At 45.3% G+C, this 14855-nt stretch overlaps 1 protein-coding gene across 1 annotated transcript in view; it reads right to left on the reverse strand.

Moving 5' to 3' along the window:
• Positions 1-14855, reverse strand: part of RNF17 (ring finger protein 17) — a 3777565-nt gene that overhangs the window by 3487751 nt on the left and 274959 nt on the right. The window contains exon 5 of the mRNA XM_069639339.1: positions 14679-14740. Coding sequence (XP_069495440.1) covers positions 14679-14740 — 62 coding nt within the window. The remainder of the gene's footprint in view (positions 1-14678; positions 14741-14855) is intronic.

Genomic DNA, 14855 nt, shown 5'->3' on the forward strand with positions numbered 1-14855 from the left:
AGTGGGAAAGAAAAGATGGTTATAAGAGTTAGGTGCACCAACACAGTTCTCATTATGAAGCAATCTAGAGAAGGCAGTTGTAAAAGATTCAGCCAGAGTCATTAGGCCTGTGCCAGAGTCAGTGGTACAGGGGGAGCAAAATGTTCTTTTCGCTGCAGCCAAGTCTTTGTTAAACGATTTGAAAAGGTGGATGCAGAAGGTGAAATACAAGGTTAGAGGATAGGGGCGGCCAACCCAGCAGGTAGGTAAAGGATTTAAAACACCTTCAGCGCTACCAAACGAAAAGGGAGGCCTGGCGGAACAAAGTACCTTAAAATGTATAAGAGGCTCCTGCAGTGGCGGTTGTTTCTGGCAGTTCCTGCAGTTCAGGAGATCCAGCAGAGGAAGAGAGACTCTCGCCGTGGAGGAAGGTTCGAGTTACTGCACTGCCCAGGGATGAAACCAGCCGCGGTGCTGCCCAAGGAATAAAAGATACGCTCCTTTAAATCGCGGTCCGGGTGGACAGGTGCCTGGATATCCGGTCTCCGAGTGCAGGGCACTGGTGATTCGACCAAGGCAGGTCCAGGAAGGTGATTGGCAAACTGGTTGGCCCCACCAGCTCAAGGGAAGAAGGCTCTTGCAGGTGAAATTTTCTCTCGTCGTGTGGAGAAAAGTGGTGAGACGCTGCAGCAGGGCTTCACCGGTGGTTCAGTTGGTGCAGATGTCTTTGGCTTCTCTCCTCTTCGGCTTCTTAGTTCCAGTGGCGACGTATTGCTCTTCCAGTCCTCCGGACCCTGCCTTTATGCAAAAAGATCCCCATTCATACAGCCTAGCTATCACTCACAAAGTGGAGTGGTCATCCTGGCGGGAGACCCTCCAGCCTATCAGAGCAGAGTGTGACATGGGTTGCTGAGGCAACCCTGTCCAGGGGTCCTACTCCCCCTCCCACACAATGGACCCACCCCAGACTCAGTGGCGCCGAAAGGAGGGCTTCTTGGCAGAAGCCCGCCAAAAGGACGAACAAAGGATCCCCGAACCTGGGTTAGGAGTTTAGAGAAAGGCACGAGAAGGAATTTATATAAATGTTCTAGCAAATAAAACTTACCAGAGTAAAGTTAATATAAAAATAACCCGGCGGTATGTTAGAGGCTGTCAGTAAATGTGGTAGCCTTGAACAATGGGAAAATACCATAGGGAAATATTTGCCGTCGAATATTTTTGGTAGTAACCACTGCCACCAGCCAGAAACCTTTGAGAGAGGGACTGTACAGTACCCTCTCGAAAATGAACATAAGGGAAAAACTATTAACCCTTGCCAGTACCTCCATAGTAAGATGGGTTGTACTGTTTTTGTCCATAAATATTGACTAGTAAAGTCAATGGGGACTTTACATGCCCTGGGAGACAGTAGTCAGTCCCAGGGTATGGAGTCTATGTTTGGGGGTCGCTACAACGCCCCTGTGTCACTGCACGGAGGGTGTTGTGTAACATGTGGATAAAGATGGTTTCTATGATGGTGAGATAAAAACCCCATAGACCTTAAACACAAAAAATAGCCTAGAACACACATAGCAAATATGAGTGGGAAAAAGAGTCACACTCTTAGCAGGAGAAAAAAAAAAAACCCTTCAAATCCAGCAAAGCTACCGGGGGACTCTATAGGTAAGGGAAATTAGCCATAGAATGAGAATTCTCCCTAACAATTCTGTTCCAAAAAATGATATCCAGTAGTTCAGGTACTCGATGTGCATTCTGAGAAACTGTTCAGTACCTTTACCTTCGAACTGCCGGCTGACGCACCGCTATCCGAAGCTTGATTTAGAGTTCCGTAGCAACAACTGACACAGTACTGAGCACTCCACGCTTGCGCGCACATAAAACTAATAGGTCCTTTCCTCACGCGCGGCCGACGGAAATCTTCACTAGTAAGACGCGACAGAAAAACAATGCTTGCATTTATTCACGGATGCCGCCAGTTGCGTTAATCTATTAGTTAAGAGTTACTGCGCTTCCATGTCTTACCGCTCGCAATGTTAGTAGTTTCAAGGTGAGCTGCCAAAAACAGTCTTTTCTATGCAACCCTTCATGAACTATGTACAATCCACACACTAATAATGCAGCTAAAACATTTACTGCTTCTGATGACGAAAATGCTAACATATTATTAAACGTTCTCTACAAATTTACAATTGAACAGGGTTCACTTAGCTTTAGCTTCTTCTTCTGTGTTGCTTTTCTGATTTAAACTTCCTCCTCAGTTCTTACTGGCTACTCGAGAGACTCCCAAGTCTCTCAAGAAATATGTTTAAGGCTCTTCCTTCATCTGATGAAGTTATTTCTTGAAATCTCGGATTTTCAGCCTCTGACTCTGGAGCTTCTTAGGCTGCGACCTGCTCTGATGGTAACTAAGATGAAAGGCAGTTTAGAACTCCCTCAAGAGTTCCAATCTACCTCACACTCTCTCTCAGCCAATCAATGCTTCAGTTCTAAGAGCCCATCTTTCCCTGGGCTAACAAAGGCTTCCTGGAATCTTTCATTAAGGAAATATCTGAACATTGTCCCAAGTCATCTTCCCCCATCAATCACTCCCTTAGTTACCAGCCTGAATCTAAACGAAGGCAAAAAACTGGGAACTTTTCAGTAATATCACTGTACGACCCCCGCAACCAGAATTTAGATTGCAATTCTAAAGATGTTGCATTGGTTTGTCAAAAGAACAGAGACAAAGAGTTCCCCTACTCCGTTTGAGTAGAGAAATGTGTGTTGCACACACCTTATTACTGCGCCATAGTAAAAGATGAATTCCAGAATATTGATTCTTTTTATGTTAATTGGTTTTATTGATGGCCCTTTCTGAGAACACATGTTTCGGCATTATAAATGCCTTTTTCAAATCAGGGCATATCTTTCTATCTAAAGTAATCAAATTAAGAACCAAAACATAAAAACAATTGGGTAACAATCAATTTGCATCATATTCAAAATCATATAATAATCACAGAAACATAATCAAACAAAAAATGGCAACATACTGACAATTATGAGCATTATCAATGAGAAATTAAAAAGGCAAAAAGGCAACATGACAGCAAGTGAATGGAAGTAAAAAAATGTAGACCGAGATTAAGGATGGCGAGTCAGGAAGGTAAATCCGGTAATGGAAAAACAACAACATACATAAGATCGTTAGTTTGTTTAACTGCTAGTATATTGGTTAATATATAGGTTTCAAAGGGCATGTCCTTACGCTTTGCCGTTGATCATATGTGTCTGATGGCTGCCCGTTTGGAGAATTACCGGGCTAAATCCCATCTGAAAAAAGGAAAGGGAACAGTGTGAGCTGGCTATACCACAAATTGTCGGCTGGGAATAGTGCCCGTTCCACTAAGTTTGTGTCTTTATATACTTCCAGTGTCCCTGTAGAGGCTATGGTTTGATGACCGTTGTTGAAATGCTCGTCTCATAGGCGCGATTCCAAAACACGGGAATGTGCCACTGTCAATGGCTCCCGTACGTGCCGTGATATTACATACTGTTTAGAAAGCTACATGTTGACTATTGCATAACTCATTATTCACGCATCTGTAGGCTGGAGGATGTTAATCATGTCATTCCATGTGAATAATGGTGGGTTTAGCGCATTACAAAATGAGGAATACGCCACTATCATGGTCTCTCGTGCGTGCCACGATCTTACATAATAATTAAAAAGTACTATTAGCTTGTGCGTGCGATCCCGTGTGTGGAACGGACCCTCATCCGATTGGTTAAGGTCGTAGGTGGGCTATCCTGGCCCCCTAGGGCTTACCTGAAACGAATAGCTTTCTCGCGTCCCGCGTCGTAAGGAGAACTGGACGCCGGTCCCCGTTCTTGAAGTTGAGTTCCGGTATTGTCATGGAAACCAGATAGTCCTGCCATGGTTTCCATGGTCGGAAAAATCTTGTCGGCCATATTTTGGGGTATTCCAATAGTACACTGTGGAAACTACGTGTAAGCTGCCAACGATAGTGTGCACATTTAGTAAACATAAATTAGAATGTGCCAGGGTGACTGGATAAGTTGTAATATTAGGGGGGCTAAGGATAAGGCAGGCCTATTGTGTAGATGCTGGGGGAAAAAAAAGACTTAACAAAAAGTTACGTAGTGGGTGACTGCTTAATTCTAGGAAAATCAGAGTCGAAGATATGCAATCATGGCGTGATGCCCATGCATATTTCTCATTTATAGTTGACTGTGTGTAACCATCCATGTGCAGATGGAGGCTAAGTAATGGTACTCTCCAAGTGCTAATACTGATGTATTGTGGTGAATATGGTCCCAAACCGAGATCACAGGGAGAAACCTGTCTCCTATGATCAATAGTCCATATATTTCGTAGGGTTGTATACTCTCTCACTGCTGCAGTTGGTACCTGCATGTAGGGGTGTTGTGACAAGCTTGCAATGAGTAGTTTTATTGACGTGTCACTGATCACAGTAAGCGATAGGGTTGAGCTAGGTATAGACTATAATAGTATAGTCTGTGCTGATGGTTTTGATTTGCACAGGTATTTTAAAAAAGCAATTGGTTACATTGAATTACGTTTCACTCGGGTAGTTAGTGGTTCATTGTCCAAAAGGTATAGTAAATCACTCATGATTGTGGAATTTGGTTCTACGCCAAGGAGGAGGCAAAACTTTGGTCGCTTCAGAAGTGTGGAAGCAGGTTTAAACCGACAAAGAAATGGCACACTTCCTTTGACACTAACAAACCATCAGAGCATTGACAGGAAGCACAAGCACCCATCAAACACAAGCACATGTGAACCAAATGCCACAATCATGGGCGATTTACTATACCTTTGTACAATGAACCACTAACTACCCGAGTGAAACGTAATTCAATGTAACCAACTGCTTTTTTAAAATACCTGTGCGAATCAAAACCATCTGCACAGACTATACTATTATAGTCTATACCTAGCTCAACCCGATCACTTACTGTGATCAGTGACACATGGCAATAAAACTAATTGCAAGCTTGTCACAACACCCAGGTACCAACTGCAGCAGTGAGAGAGTATACAACCCTACGAAATATATGGACTATTGATCATAGGAGACAGGTTTCTCCCTGTGATCTCGGTTTGGGACCACATTCCCCACAATACATTAGTATTAGCACTTGGAGAGTACCATTACTTAGCCTCCATCCGCACACGGATGGTTACACAGTCAAGTATAAATAAGAAATACGCATGGGCATCACGCCATGATTGCATATCTTCGACTCTGATTTTCCTAGAATTAAGCAGTCGCTCACTACGTAACTTTTGGCACAGTCTTGTGTGCCCCCCTCACCTCGCGGATGGCTCACGCTGCCCTCCACAATGCTTCTTCCTGCAGAGGGACATGCAATGCCGGATCAGCAAGGATCCCTCAGCGTCCCAAGCCGCACTAGTGATATGCGTTTCCCAGGGACGCGTGTTCTTCCAACGTGCTCCATGTGCTTGTGTTAGTGGAACTTGCTCCTTGCGCACATGTCCGCCCGGTGTATCGGGCGGTCACTGTTTCCATACCTCAGTGCTGTGTGTTTGTTGCACTTCGCTCCGCTTATCCTGGCTTCGCTCCGGCTAGGATCTTTGTTCTGGGGCAGCCATTTTGGGTGGTCGTCCTCGGAGGTCACGCGACTTTTCAGACTGAATCATCTTGGTCCTCAGTATGCGATTTCAGTCCAGGTTTCACTCGCTGTGTGCCGCCCTCATTCATACGGCCGTTACTGCTTTCTAGGTTAATTTCCGTGTAGAATGCCGGCGGGCATCTCCAGGATTAGGTCGAATCCACGGGAGCTTCAGGGATTCCCAGCCTCTTACATAGCTGGCTAGCGAAGTTCACGGACGCATGGGCCATCTCATTGCGTCTTGGGGCTTCTGGTTACTTCTTGCTTCTCCTCTCCAGAGTTCTCCCACAGATCGGTACACCATCACTCCTAGCAGAGATTTGCTCCCTTGAAGAGAGCGAAGCGGTAGTGAAGGTACCTCCCCCTCAATCCCCCACCCCCCGGGTGGGGCAGGGCTTTTACTCCTGCATATTTGCTATTCAAAGGAAGAACCAGGCGGGCCGGCGAGTCATGTTGGATTTATCTTGCGTGAATCTTTACCTTCCCCTGCAGAAGTTCAAGATAGTGATGCCAGCGCTCATAGCCTAGACACTGCGTGGGGGGGGGGGGACTGGACGTGTTCTCTGGGCCTGAATGATGCATTCTCCGTGTTCCTATCTAGAGTCTTCACAAGGCTCATGAATGCGGTGGCAACTCTCCTCGGGTCAGAGGGGCTGCAGGTCTATCCGTACCTCGACTGGTTAATCAGGGGCTCGACTGCGGGGCAGTTTCGAGCCTCAGCTGACGGGCTCATCTGCACTCTATTCGACCTGGCGTTTTCAATAAATGACAAGAAATCTCAGCTCATCCCTACAGGGACGCTAGTGTTTCTGGGCCTGTTGTGGGACACAGCAGCAGAGAGTATTCCCCACGGGGCATAAGGTTTCGGCAATTCAGACTGAGGTCTCCCATTTCCGCAGCAGGTCAATCACCACGGCCTGGTGGTATAACCACATTCTGGGCGTACTGGCAGCATGCCTCCTGGTAGTCCTGTACATCAGACTGCATGAGGCGGCTTCAGCTGCATTTTGCAAATTCCTGGGATCAGGAGTCGGGTCATATGGACCTTGATCGCAAAAGACCGTTCTGTCCACCCCCCCTATAGAGTACACCATTACCTTGGACTTCTGCCTCCATGGCTGCAGAGCCACTCTGGGAACGCACTCTGGACCCAGAGCGACCAGTAGAATCACATTAAAAGACTGGAACTCATAGCAATCTGGTTGGCCCTCAAGTCCTTTCGCCCGACCATCAAGGGCAGGTCGGTGTGCATTCAGACAACACGACCTGTATGTACTATATCAACAAACAGGGGGGCACCAGATCCCCGCAGCTGTGCTTGTTGACCCTGGAAATCTGGGAATGGGCTATCAGCCAGGAGGTGTGGATCTCGGTGGTCCACCTTCTGGGAGAATCCAACCTGCAAGCAGACAGAGTGGCAGCTAAATGGGAGAGTACTTCAGGAAGTGTTCAGCAGATGAGGCCACCCCACCACAGACCTATTTGTGACCGTAAACAGGACACGTCAACAATTCACGTCCTGGGGAGGAAGGTGATGCAACTCTCTAGGAGACGCACTGCAGATACCCTGGAACGGGATGTGGGCATATGCATTCCCACCCACACCGCTGGTGCACAGGGTGGTGAGAAAGATTAGGAACTTGAAGATAAACCTCATAGCGCCTCGCTGGCCGGCACAAGCCTGGTTCTCAGACCTGCAGCAGCTGTCAACACAGTCCAAGATGGTAATTTTGCTGGGGAAGGGCCCTCTACTAGCGCAGCAAGGAGGTGCAGTGCTACACCTCTCCCCAGAGAAGCTAGCCCTAGCAGCCTGGTTCCAGGGCAGCCAATGCTCCGGAAACCTTGAGTTGTCTAGCGGCAATCTGGAGATCATTGAAAGTGCCAGAAATCAGGCTACGTGCAAGCAGTACAAAAGCAAATGGATGAGATTCTGTTTTGAGCTAAGGAAAATGGGGTGAACCCACTAACATGCACCCTGGACCACGTCTTATCATTCTCAGCCTATCTCGCCAGGTCAGGTGTCCAGGTGGATACCTGCCAGACATACCTGCCCGCTATTGGCGTATACAGGAACTCCGACTCTTATCCTGTCTTCGGCCAATCCGGTTGTGAAAAAACACCGGACGAGCTTGCCAGGCTGTATCCCCCGGTCAGACGTCTGCATCCAGTTTGGGAACTCAACGTGGTGCTAAGTGCCATAGCCCACAAACCATTCAAACCCATGGCCACAGCAGACATCCGGATGGTCACTCTGAAGACCGCCCTTCTGGTTGGTCTTACGTCGGCTCGCAGAGCGAGTGAGATCCCGGCGTTCGTCGCCTCAGAGCCATACACTAGATTTCACAAAGACAAGGTTGTGCTTCTCACGCATCCCAAGTTCCTTCGAAAGGTGGTGTCATCCTTTCACATTAACGAGGAGATTGTGCTTTTCACATTCTTCCCGGACTCCAAGGGAGACACAGAGGAAACGCTCCACTGTCTGGATGTTAGGAGAGCGTTGAAATTCTATCTGGACAGAAAGAAAGGCATCCGCAAGACAGACGCACTGTTTTTAACATTTGGAGGCTCCAGATCTGGGCAGCAAGCCTCCAAGGCATCCATAGCTCGATTGATGACGGCAGCGATCCAGGAGGCATACAAGGTGCAACGTAAGGATCCGCCACAGGGCATGCATGCGGTAAGAGCCAAGGCAGCGCAGTCGCGTTCCAGCGCCACGTTCCCTGGCAGATGATCAGCAGGGCAGCAACATGGGCTAGCCCTCGGCCTTTTGAAAACACTACTGCTTGGATACGAGTGCCAGGGCGGATGCAGCATTTGTTCAAGCAGTGCTGTGTCATCTATTTGCCTGCAGGGTCAGGCTCTCCGCCCTAGGGCGTTGGGTCAGTTGTGATTGCCCATACAGGATGGAGGAAAGGCGATGCGACCTAGGAGTAATTCCGGAGTGACTAACATACTCCTAGTCCATAGTCCCCTTTCCTCCATACATCCCACCATTCATCCCCCTATAATAGGAGCAGTGAGGTTGTTAAAATGTAATCGAGCCGACGCGTCAAAAGGGGACTGAGGTGTGGCGCAGGTGGGCGAGGTTAAGGAAGCCTGCGCTCCCGGTGCCGCACATCAGTACATTTAAAGGGGAAATGTCTTTCTGGTGGAAAAAAAAAAATTCTGCTCCCCTCCCTTGCGAGGGACGCCCATACAGGATGCAGGAAAGGGGACTATAGACTAGGAGTAATTTAGTCACTCCGGTGAGTAACAATTTGTCAGGTGCATCGGCACCAGCGCGTCAGCATTTAGCTAGTATATAAACCCTGTTCACACTGTGTGCCAACTTTAGAGCCTTACCCCAGATTGCACATTGTCACTTTGCTACTAGATTTGATTATTGTGCCCTTATAAAAATGTGCCTGAACATTTTTATAATGCATTTAAACCCTGACTACACGTTGTCATTCAAGTTGTCATTCTGCTTTTAGATTTAATTTACTGTGCTTTTAAAATATTGGGCTGAAAGATTTTAGAATGTGTTTTTTAAAATTGAGAAAGCCCTAGCTTTTAGCTTTTCAGCCCCTTAAAATCGCTGTTGTACTGTTCTGACATTTGTAGGACTGCTGCTGTGTTGAAACAGGCATTACCTTGCAAATGCTGCAAGTAACACGCCTGGAACTACAGGTCCCATGTGTATTGTAGTTCTCGTGTGATATATCTTTGTAAGGCGCGTCAACGCCAGCGCATCAGGGTGTAGCTAGTCTGCGCTTCCGTGTCTTCGTGTTCATCCTGGTTAGAGTTGGCGTTCCACCCGGAGAAACACTACTATTCAGTAAGCAGTTTGGTTCTATTTTAGGTGCTAAATGCAGATGGAATAGCGCTCCTTGCAACCCATAAAGCAGCCAGGAATTCTATTGTGGATAACTATTTGAACTTCAATATAACCACGAGTAGAAATTAGACACTGGCAGCTCCCAGTAACACAAACAAGGGAGGGTGAACAATACAGCATTAAAGGGGCCAATATTACTAAACTGAATATACTGCCACCCGTGCTTACTAAAACATATATTGATGCACAAACTACTTTAAATGACCAGCCGTTACTACAGACAGCAGTACCCATGCCCCACAGTTCATGTCCAATTGTCCTCAATGACATGAACAATAATATGGGAGAAATACGTAGTGAGGAACCCGGATGGCCTTACTTTGGATCCCTTTTTGCTAAATGGTCAAACTATGAAATTAGCTTTACCCGCTCAATGGGCAAATAAGCCATAGATGTTCATAATTATACCTTGGACAAGGAGATAGATCTTATGGCAATAACAACCTTGGCTCAAGCAAGAACTATGTTCATTTAGATCACCCGTTGTGAGGCTGTGAGATCCTACACTTAAAAATAACCTCCTCTCCTGTAAAGTTTACTAATATTGTGTTGGCATATCGTCCATCAAATGATATGCCAAATTTTAATGAGGAGTTCACTGGCATTTTAGCAGGGTTAAACACACCCAACTGCTCCACCTTAATGCGTGGTGACCTTAATAGGTGTAAGGCAAACTGTGCTGATAAGGAGGCTCTATTATTAGAGCAATCGTTAAATAGCATAGAGATAGTTATTCATAACAGTGAAACAACGCGTATTAAGGGGAATATTTAAGACTGTTACCTCTAGAAATCTGCAGGTCAATCCTATTATTACGGAACCTTGTGTTTGGTCCAACCATTTCTTAGTTATTTTCCAGATTATGTTGCCCAGGAGACAGGGACTGAGAAGTAATGTGGCTAAGAAAATCATTAGTAGGAATTTGAACAAAGTACAGCAAGAAGATTTAGATAAAGGTCTACTTAATATCATGGAAAGCACCACAGATGAAGACCTCCTGCATATTTTGGCTGTGAAATAAGAGATGAGGAAATGCTGGATAGAATAGCACCTATGAAGACACAAGTGGTCAGGGACCAGCCAAATCATCATCATAATTGGTTCACTCGATAGCTAATTGAGCTCAAACAAGAAGGCAGAAGGTAGTTGGAGTAAAAATAAAACTTTATAAAATAGACCAATATGGAAAAATAATTTAAAAAAAAAAGGTATAAAACAGGAATCCATGAGGCAGAACAATGTATTCAATGGAGAAATTGAAAATTCGACCAATGAGACAAAAAAGCCTTTTCATATACTATGAAACTTAGAGAAGCCACATGTGAATTCAGAACCCTTCGCCCCTACAAATGAGGATTGTACAAAAATACAACAGGGCTTTGCCGTTTTCCGACGCAGCGCCTGAGACCGGCGTGACAAATGGAGTAGAGGACTCCTTTATATTTTCTTCTATCACCATTATACATACTGAAAAGATACTGAAGAAAATGTGGCCTACTCCCTTGCCCTGGTGATACTGTTGCTGACAAAATTGTTCTTAATTACATTTGCTCTTTTGCACCATTCTTCCACTTTTCACCAATGCTACTTTTCTTTATAAAATTATCCACGACATTGTTAAGAATGTAGTGGTTACACCGTTACTAAAGAAAGTGAAACAAGACCCTAAGGAAGTTAACAATCATAGGCCTATCACGAACGTCCCTTTTCTTTTAAAAATTGTGGATACACCCACGATACAGTTTCAAGAACATCTTGACCGTACTAATATCTTACATCCCAGACAGTCAGGATTTAGATCCAACTACAGGACAGAAAGTACATTAGTGGACTTACAAACACAGTTGTTGGAAATTATACATAGGAGTAATGCAGGGCTGTTGATGCTGCTTGATCCATCAGCAGCTTTCGACCTTCTTGACCATGGAACGCTTTTGGCCACACTGCCTACTATTATATCATTGCTCAGAAGAGGTGATGGGTGGATAGAGTTGTTCCTTTCCAAAAGGAAGTGAACAGTATGTTAGGGCCAGGCTTGGTCTACTTTTAGAACATCCACTTGTGCAGTCCCTCAAGACGCATACCTATCCCGGGCTCTCTAATGTTTCCATATGACCCTTGTGTGATTTTCTCGACAAGGCAGGAGTAAGATTCACAAATTATGCCAACGATAGGCAGCTATTGATAGAATTAAGCGGTGATCCTGTCGAGGATACCAGAAAAATCCAAGGTATCTATACACTACTAGCATTCGGCGAGGGTCAATCAGAATGTAAAAATCACATTGGACCTCGCCGGGGCTTTACCCGACCGGGAATCCCTCAAATCCCTACATTCTTTCATATCCCCGTCAGGGGAAGGGGGTGACAGCCGCTCAGCCAATGAGGAGGCTCAGAACGGGGTAATCCCCCCGCTTCCGAACTACCACACAGCTGGAGGCTGCCATCTTCCCCTGCCAGCGATCGAGATAAGTGCCCCCCAATCCAAACAATCCCCTCCAACCCAACTCCACTTACCTACTTTTTGGTCCATTTCGGGTAGCAGGCACGCTGGGAACACTTCTGTCCCCAGTGCGTTCGCTCCCGATATGAGACAGGCCATTATGGAAAGGAAGAAAGAAATACTCTCAATTCCATGGCTGCCATTTTTTGGTTTACTTTTTTTCCTATTTTTTTTCAATGGCCACCATGGAAATGTAAAACGGACTTTGTTTTTACCCTCCCCTGCGGCCATTTTTGAAACTTTTTTTTCTGTTTTGAAATGCCAGAGCGTTTTGGAACGAAAAAAAAAATATTTAGTACCCCGGTCTTATGGGCCGAGGTACTAATCCCCTCGCCGCGGGGGCATTACTGAGTCAGGTAATGCCCCGGGGCCTATGTTAAGGCCCTCCTGCAACTATGGATCCCGGGCTATTACCGACTCAGTAATGCCCCCGCGGCTCGGGGCTTATTGCTTAAGTGAGACTGGATGACAGCGGACTGGCCTGGTCTTAATAGCGGAAAGACAGAACTAGAATTAAATTGGACTCATGTTTTTCAAATTTCACTATATTTGGCCACTGTAATAAAGTACAGGACAAAGTGAAAACGCTGGGTGTGGTTTTGGACACTACTCTTGGTGCGGACACTCACGTGGATAGTGTAGTACAACAATCCCAGTATCACCTCCAATTATTGAGATTAGTGAAACCATATGTCACTTATAAGACTCTAATATGGGCAATGATTATGACCAGGTTCGATTACTGCAGTGCGCTCCTGAGTGGAGCGAATAAGAGTTGCATAAATACGATCCAAATACTTCAAAATGATGCAGTGCGCATTGTTAAGAGTATATCCAGGAGGGACCACAGGACCACTGCTAGGAAGGAATTGCAATGACTTCCAGTTGCATCCAGGAATCTTTTCAAGGTGATCCCCCTGTCACAAAGGTTTATTTGGATCCGCACCCATGTATCCCAAGGAATACATTGTGTTCCAATCTCAAGGCAGAGTTACCAGATCCAGTGACACGTTTAGGCTTAGATGCCCTTATGTCAAGAGAACAAGAGGGAAATGTCATGCCTTTCCTGTACAGGCTGCAATCGCCTGGAATGAACTGCCTGTTGATCTGCGGCGAGAGAGAAATCTCCCTACTTATTCGCAAACGGCTAACGACATAACTACTTAATTGAGATTGCTCTGTTCATGATAGGATTCATTAGCTGAACGGGTCTTGTAGTTTTGTCTGTGTTTTTCTTTAAAGTCTGCCGTGATGGCTTTGACACGTAAGAAATGAATACATACAAATAAAAATAAATAAACAGAAGTGCCAACAGTGCCAGAGAACTTGGCTACCCTTTCACAGGTGCGAAAACCTCTCCTAAATCTACCCGACCGCTGCCAGGTACCCTCTCGCCATCCCAGAGGCATCACACGTCCAAGGCAGACACACCATAACAAGCAATTATGACATAGGTTTGGATAACAGGACCCCCAATTCAGGATCAAGAAGTGTACTGTGGTACTAACTTCCTGATACCGAGTGACGTTGTTGGACAATGCAATTAATTGTGTTGCCCTATCCTGACATGTGTTTCACCAAAGGATGCTCCATAATTATTGTTGTGCAGAAAACCCCAAAGTCCTGTAAGAGTTTGCCTCATTCTACACGTCCCTGAAGCCTGTAAAAAAGGCTGCTTCCTGGGGTAATCTCTGCCTAAAATCATGAACCGGGAGAGAAGTGTAGTGTGCAATACATGGTCTAGTGAAACTAGGGATTTTTTGCTACCCGTTATCAGATCCCAGGCAGTTTGTTTACAGGACCCTTGGCGGGAAGGTTGTAGGAGTACGGGAGCCTGTTTTTAATTCAATCATCTTGTACAAAGGGTGTACTGTTTTGTAATTTCCTTTATTTACAACACCATCCTTTCTTCCCAAAATAATACTTTTGAGAGCCACATTTTCTAGCATCAGTGCGTGCCGATCGTCCCTTATTGCAGCACTACGTGAGAGGGCTATGCTACAGGCTTACTAAGGGCTGGGAGGCAGCTACAGCACGATAATGGGAGTGTTCCCCTCATCATTCGCCCAAGGAATTCAATGTAGCATTGTTTGTCTCATATGGTGTATCTAAATGCAGAGCCGACCTAAAGGTAAACATTTCAAATTAAATAAACTCTGCGGAAAGGAATAATGCCCGAGAGGATTGGAGCCTCCGCCCACACCCATTCTGGTATTCAAAAAATAATCTATTTCAGGCCATTTGAATTTCTTCCCTAGACAAGAAGACTATTTTTCATATCGGAATTCCTATCTCCTGGTTAACTTTGAAGCATTAGAGCTAATGCATGAATGTATGGTCATGGCGTGCTAAGAGTGACTGGCTACTTGTTGGACTAGGCCGGTTTAAACATAGGGTATACATTGCTTCTGTGAGGAATACTGCTCACATCTATCAGTTACAGCATAGGAGCATTCTTTGTGATTTTTATAAAGTGGATGGTTAGGTGCACAACCTAGAGATCATTATTTTGCATCATATGGATTTCTACAAACTATGCAGTTTATTTTTAAACATTTTAGTGTTACAAAATGGAACAAAATTGCACAATTAATCTATCTTGCAACACCTGCAGTACTTGCACGCTCTGCAAGTTCTCAATGTGAACCTTTTAAATTCATACCTTTGCAGAACACACAGGAAAGCAATATATCTCATCACAATTTAGCAGATGTTTCTGAGAATCTGAAGGGGGGAGAAAATAATATTTCAATTTAATTATTTGATGAAACAATGTGCACTCACACTAACATTTGTAAAGCATAGGTACACTGGCACAGTGGCTGAGCAGCATTTAAAA

The sequence above is a fragment of the Ambystoma mexicanum genome, chromosome 7q (assembly GCF_040938575.1).
Source record: "Ambystoma mexicanum isolate Mex_15411 chromosome 7q, UKY_AmexF1_1, whole genome shotgun sequence".
NCBI classification, from domain to species: Eukaryota; Metazoa; Chordata; class Amphibia; order Caudata; family Ambystomatidae; genus Ambystoma; species Ambystoma mexicanum.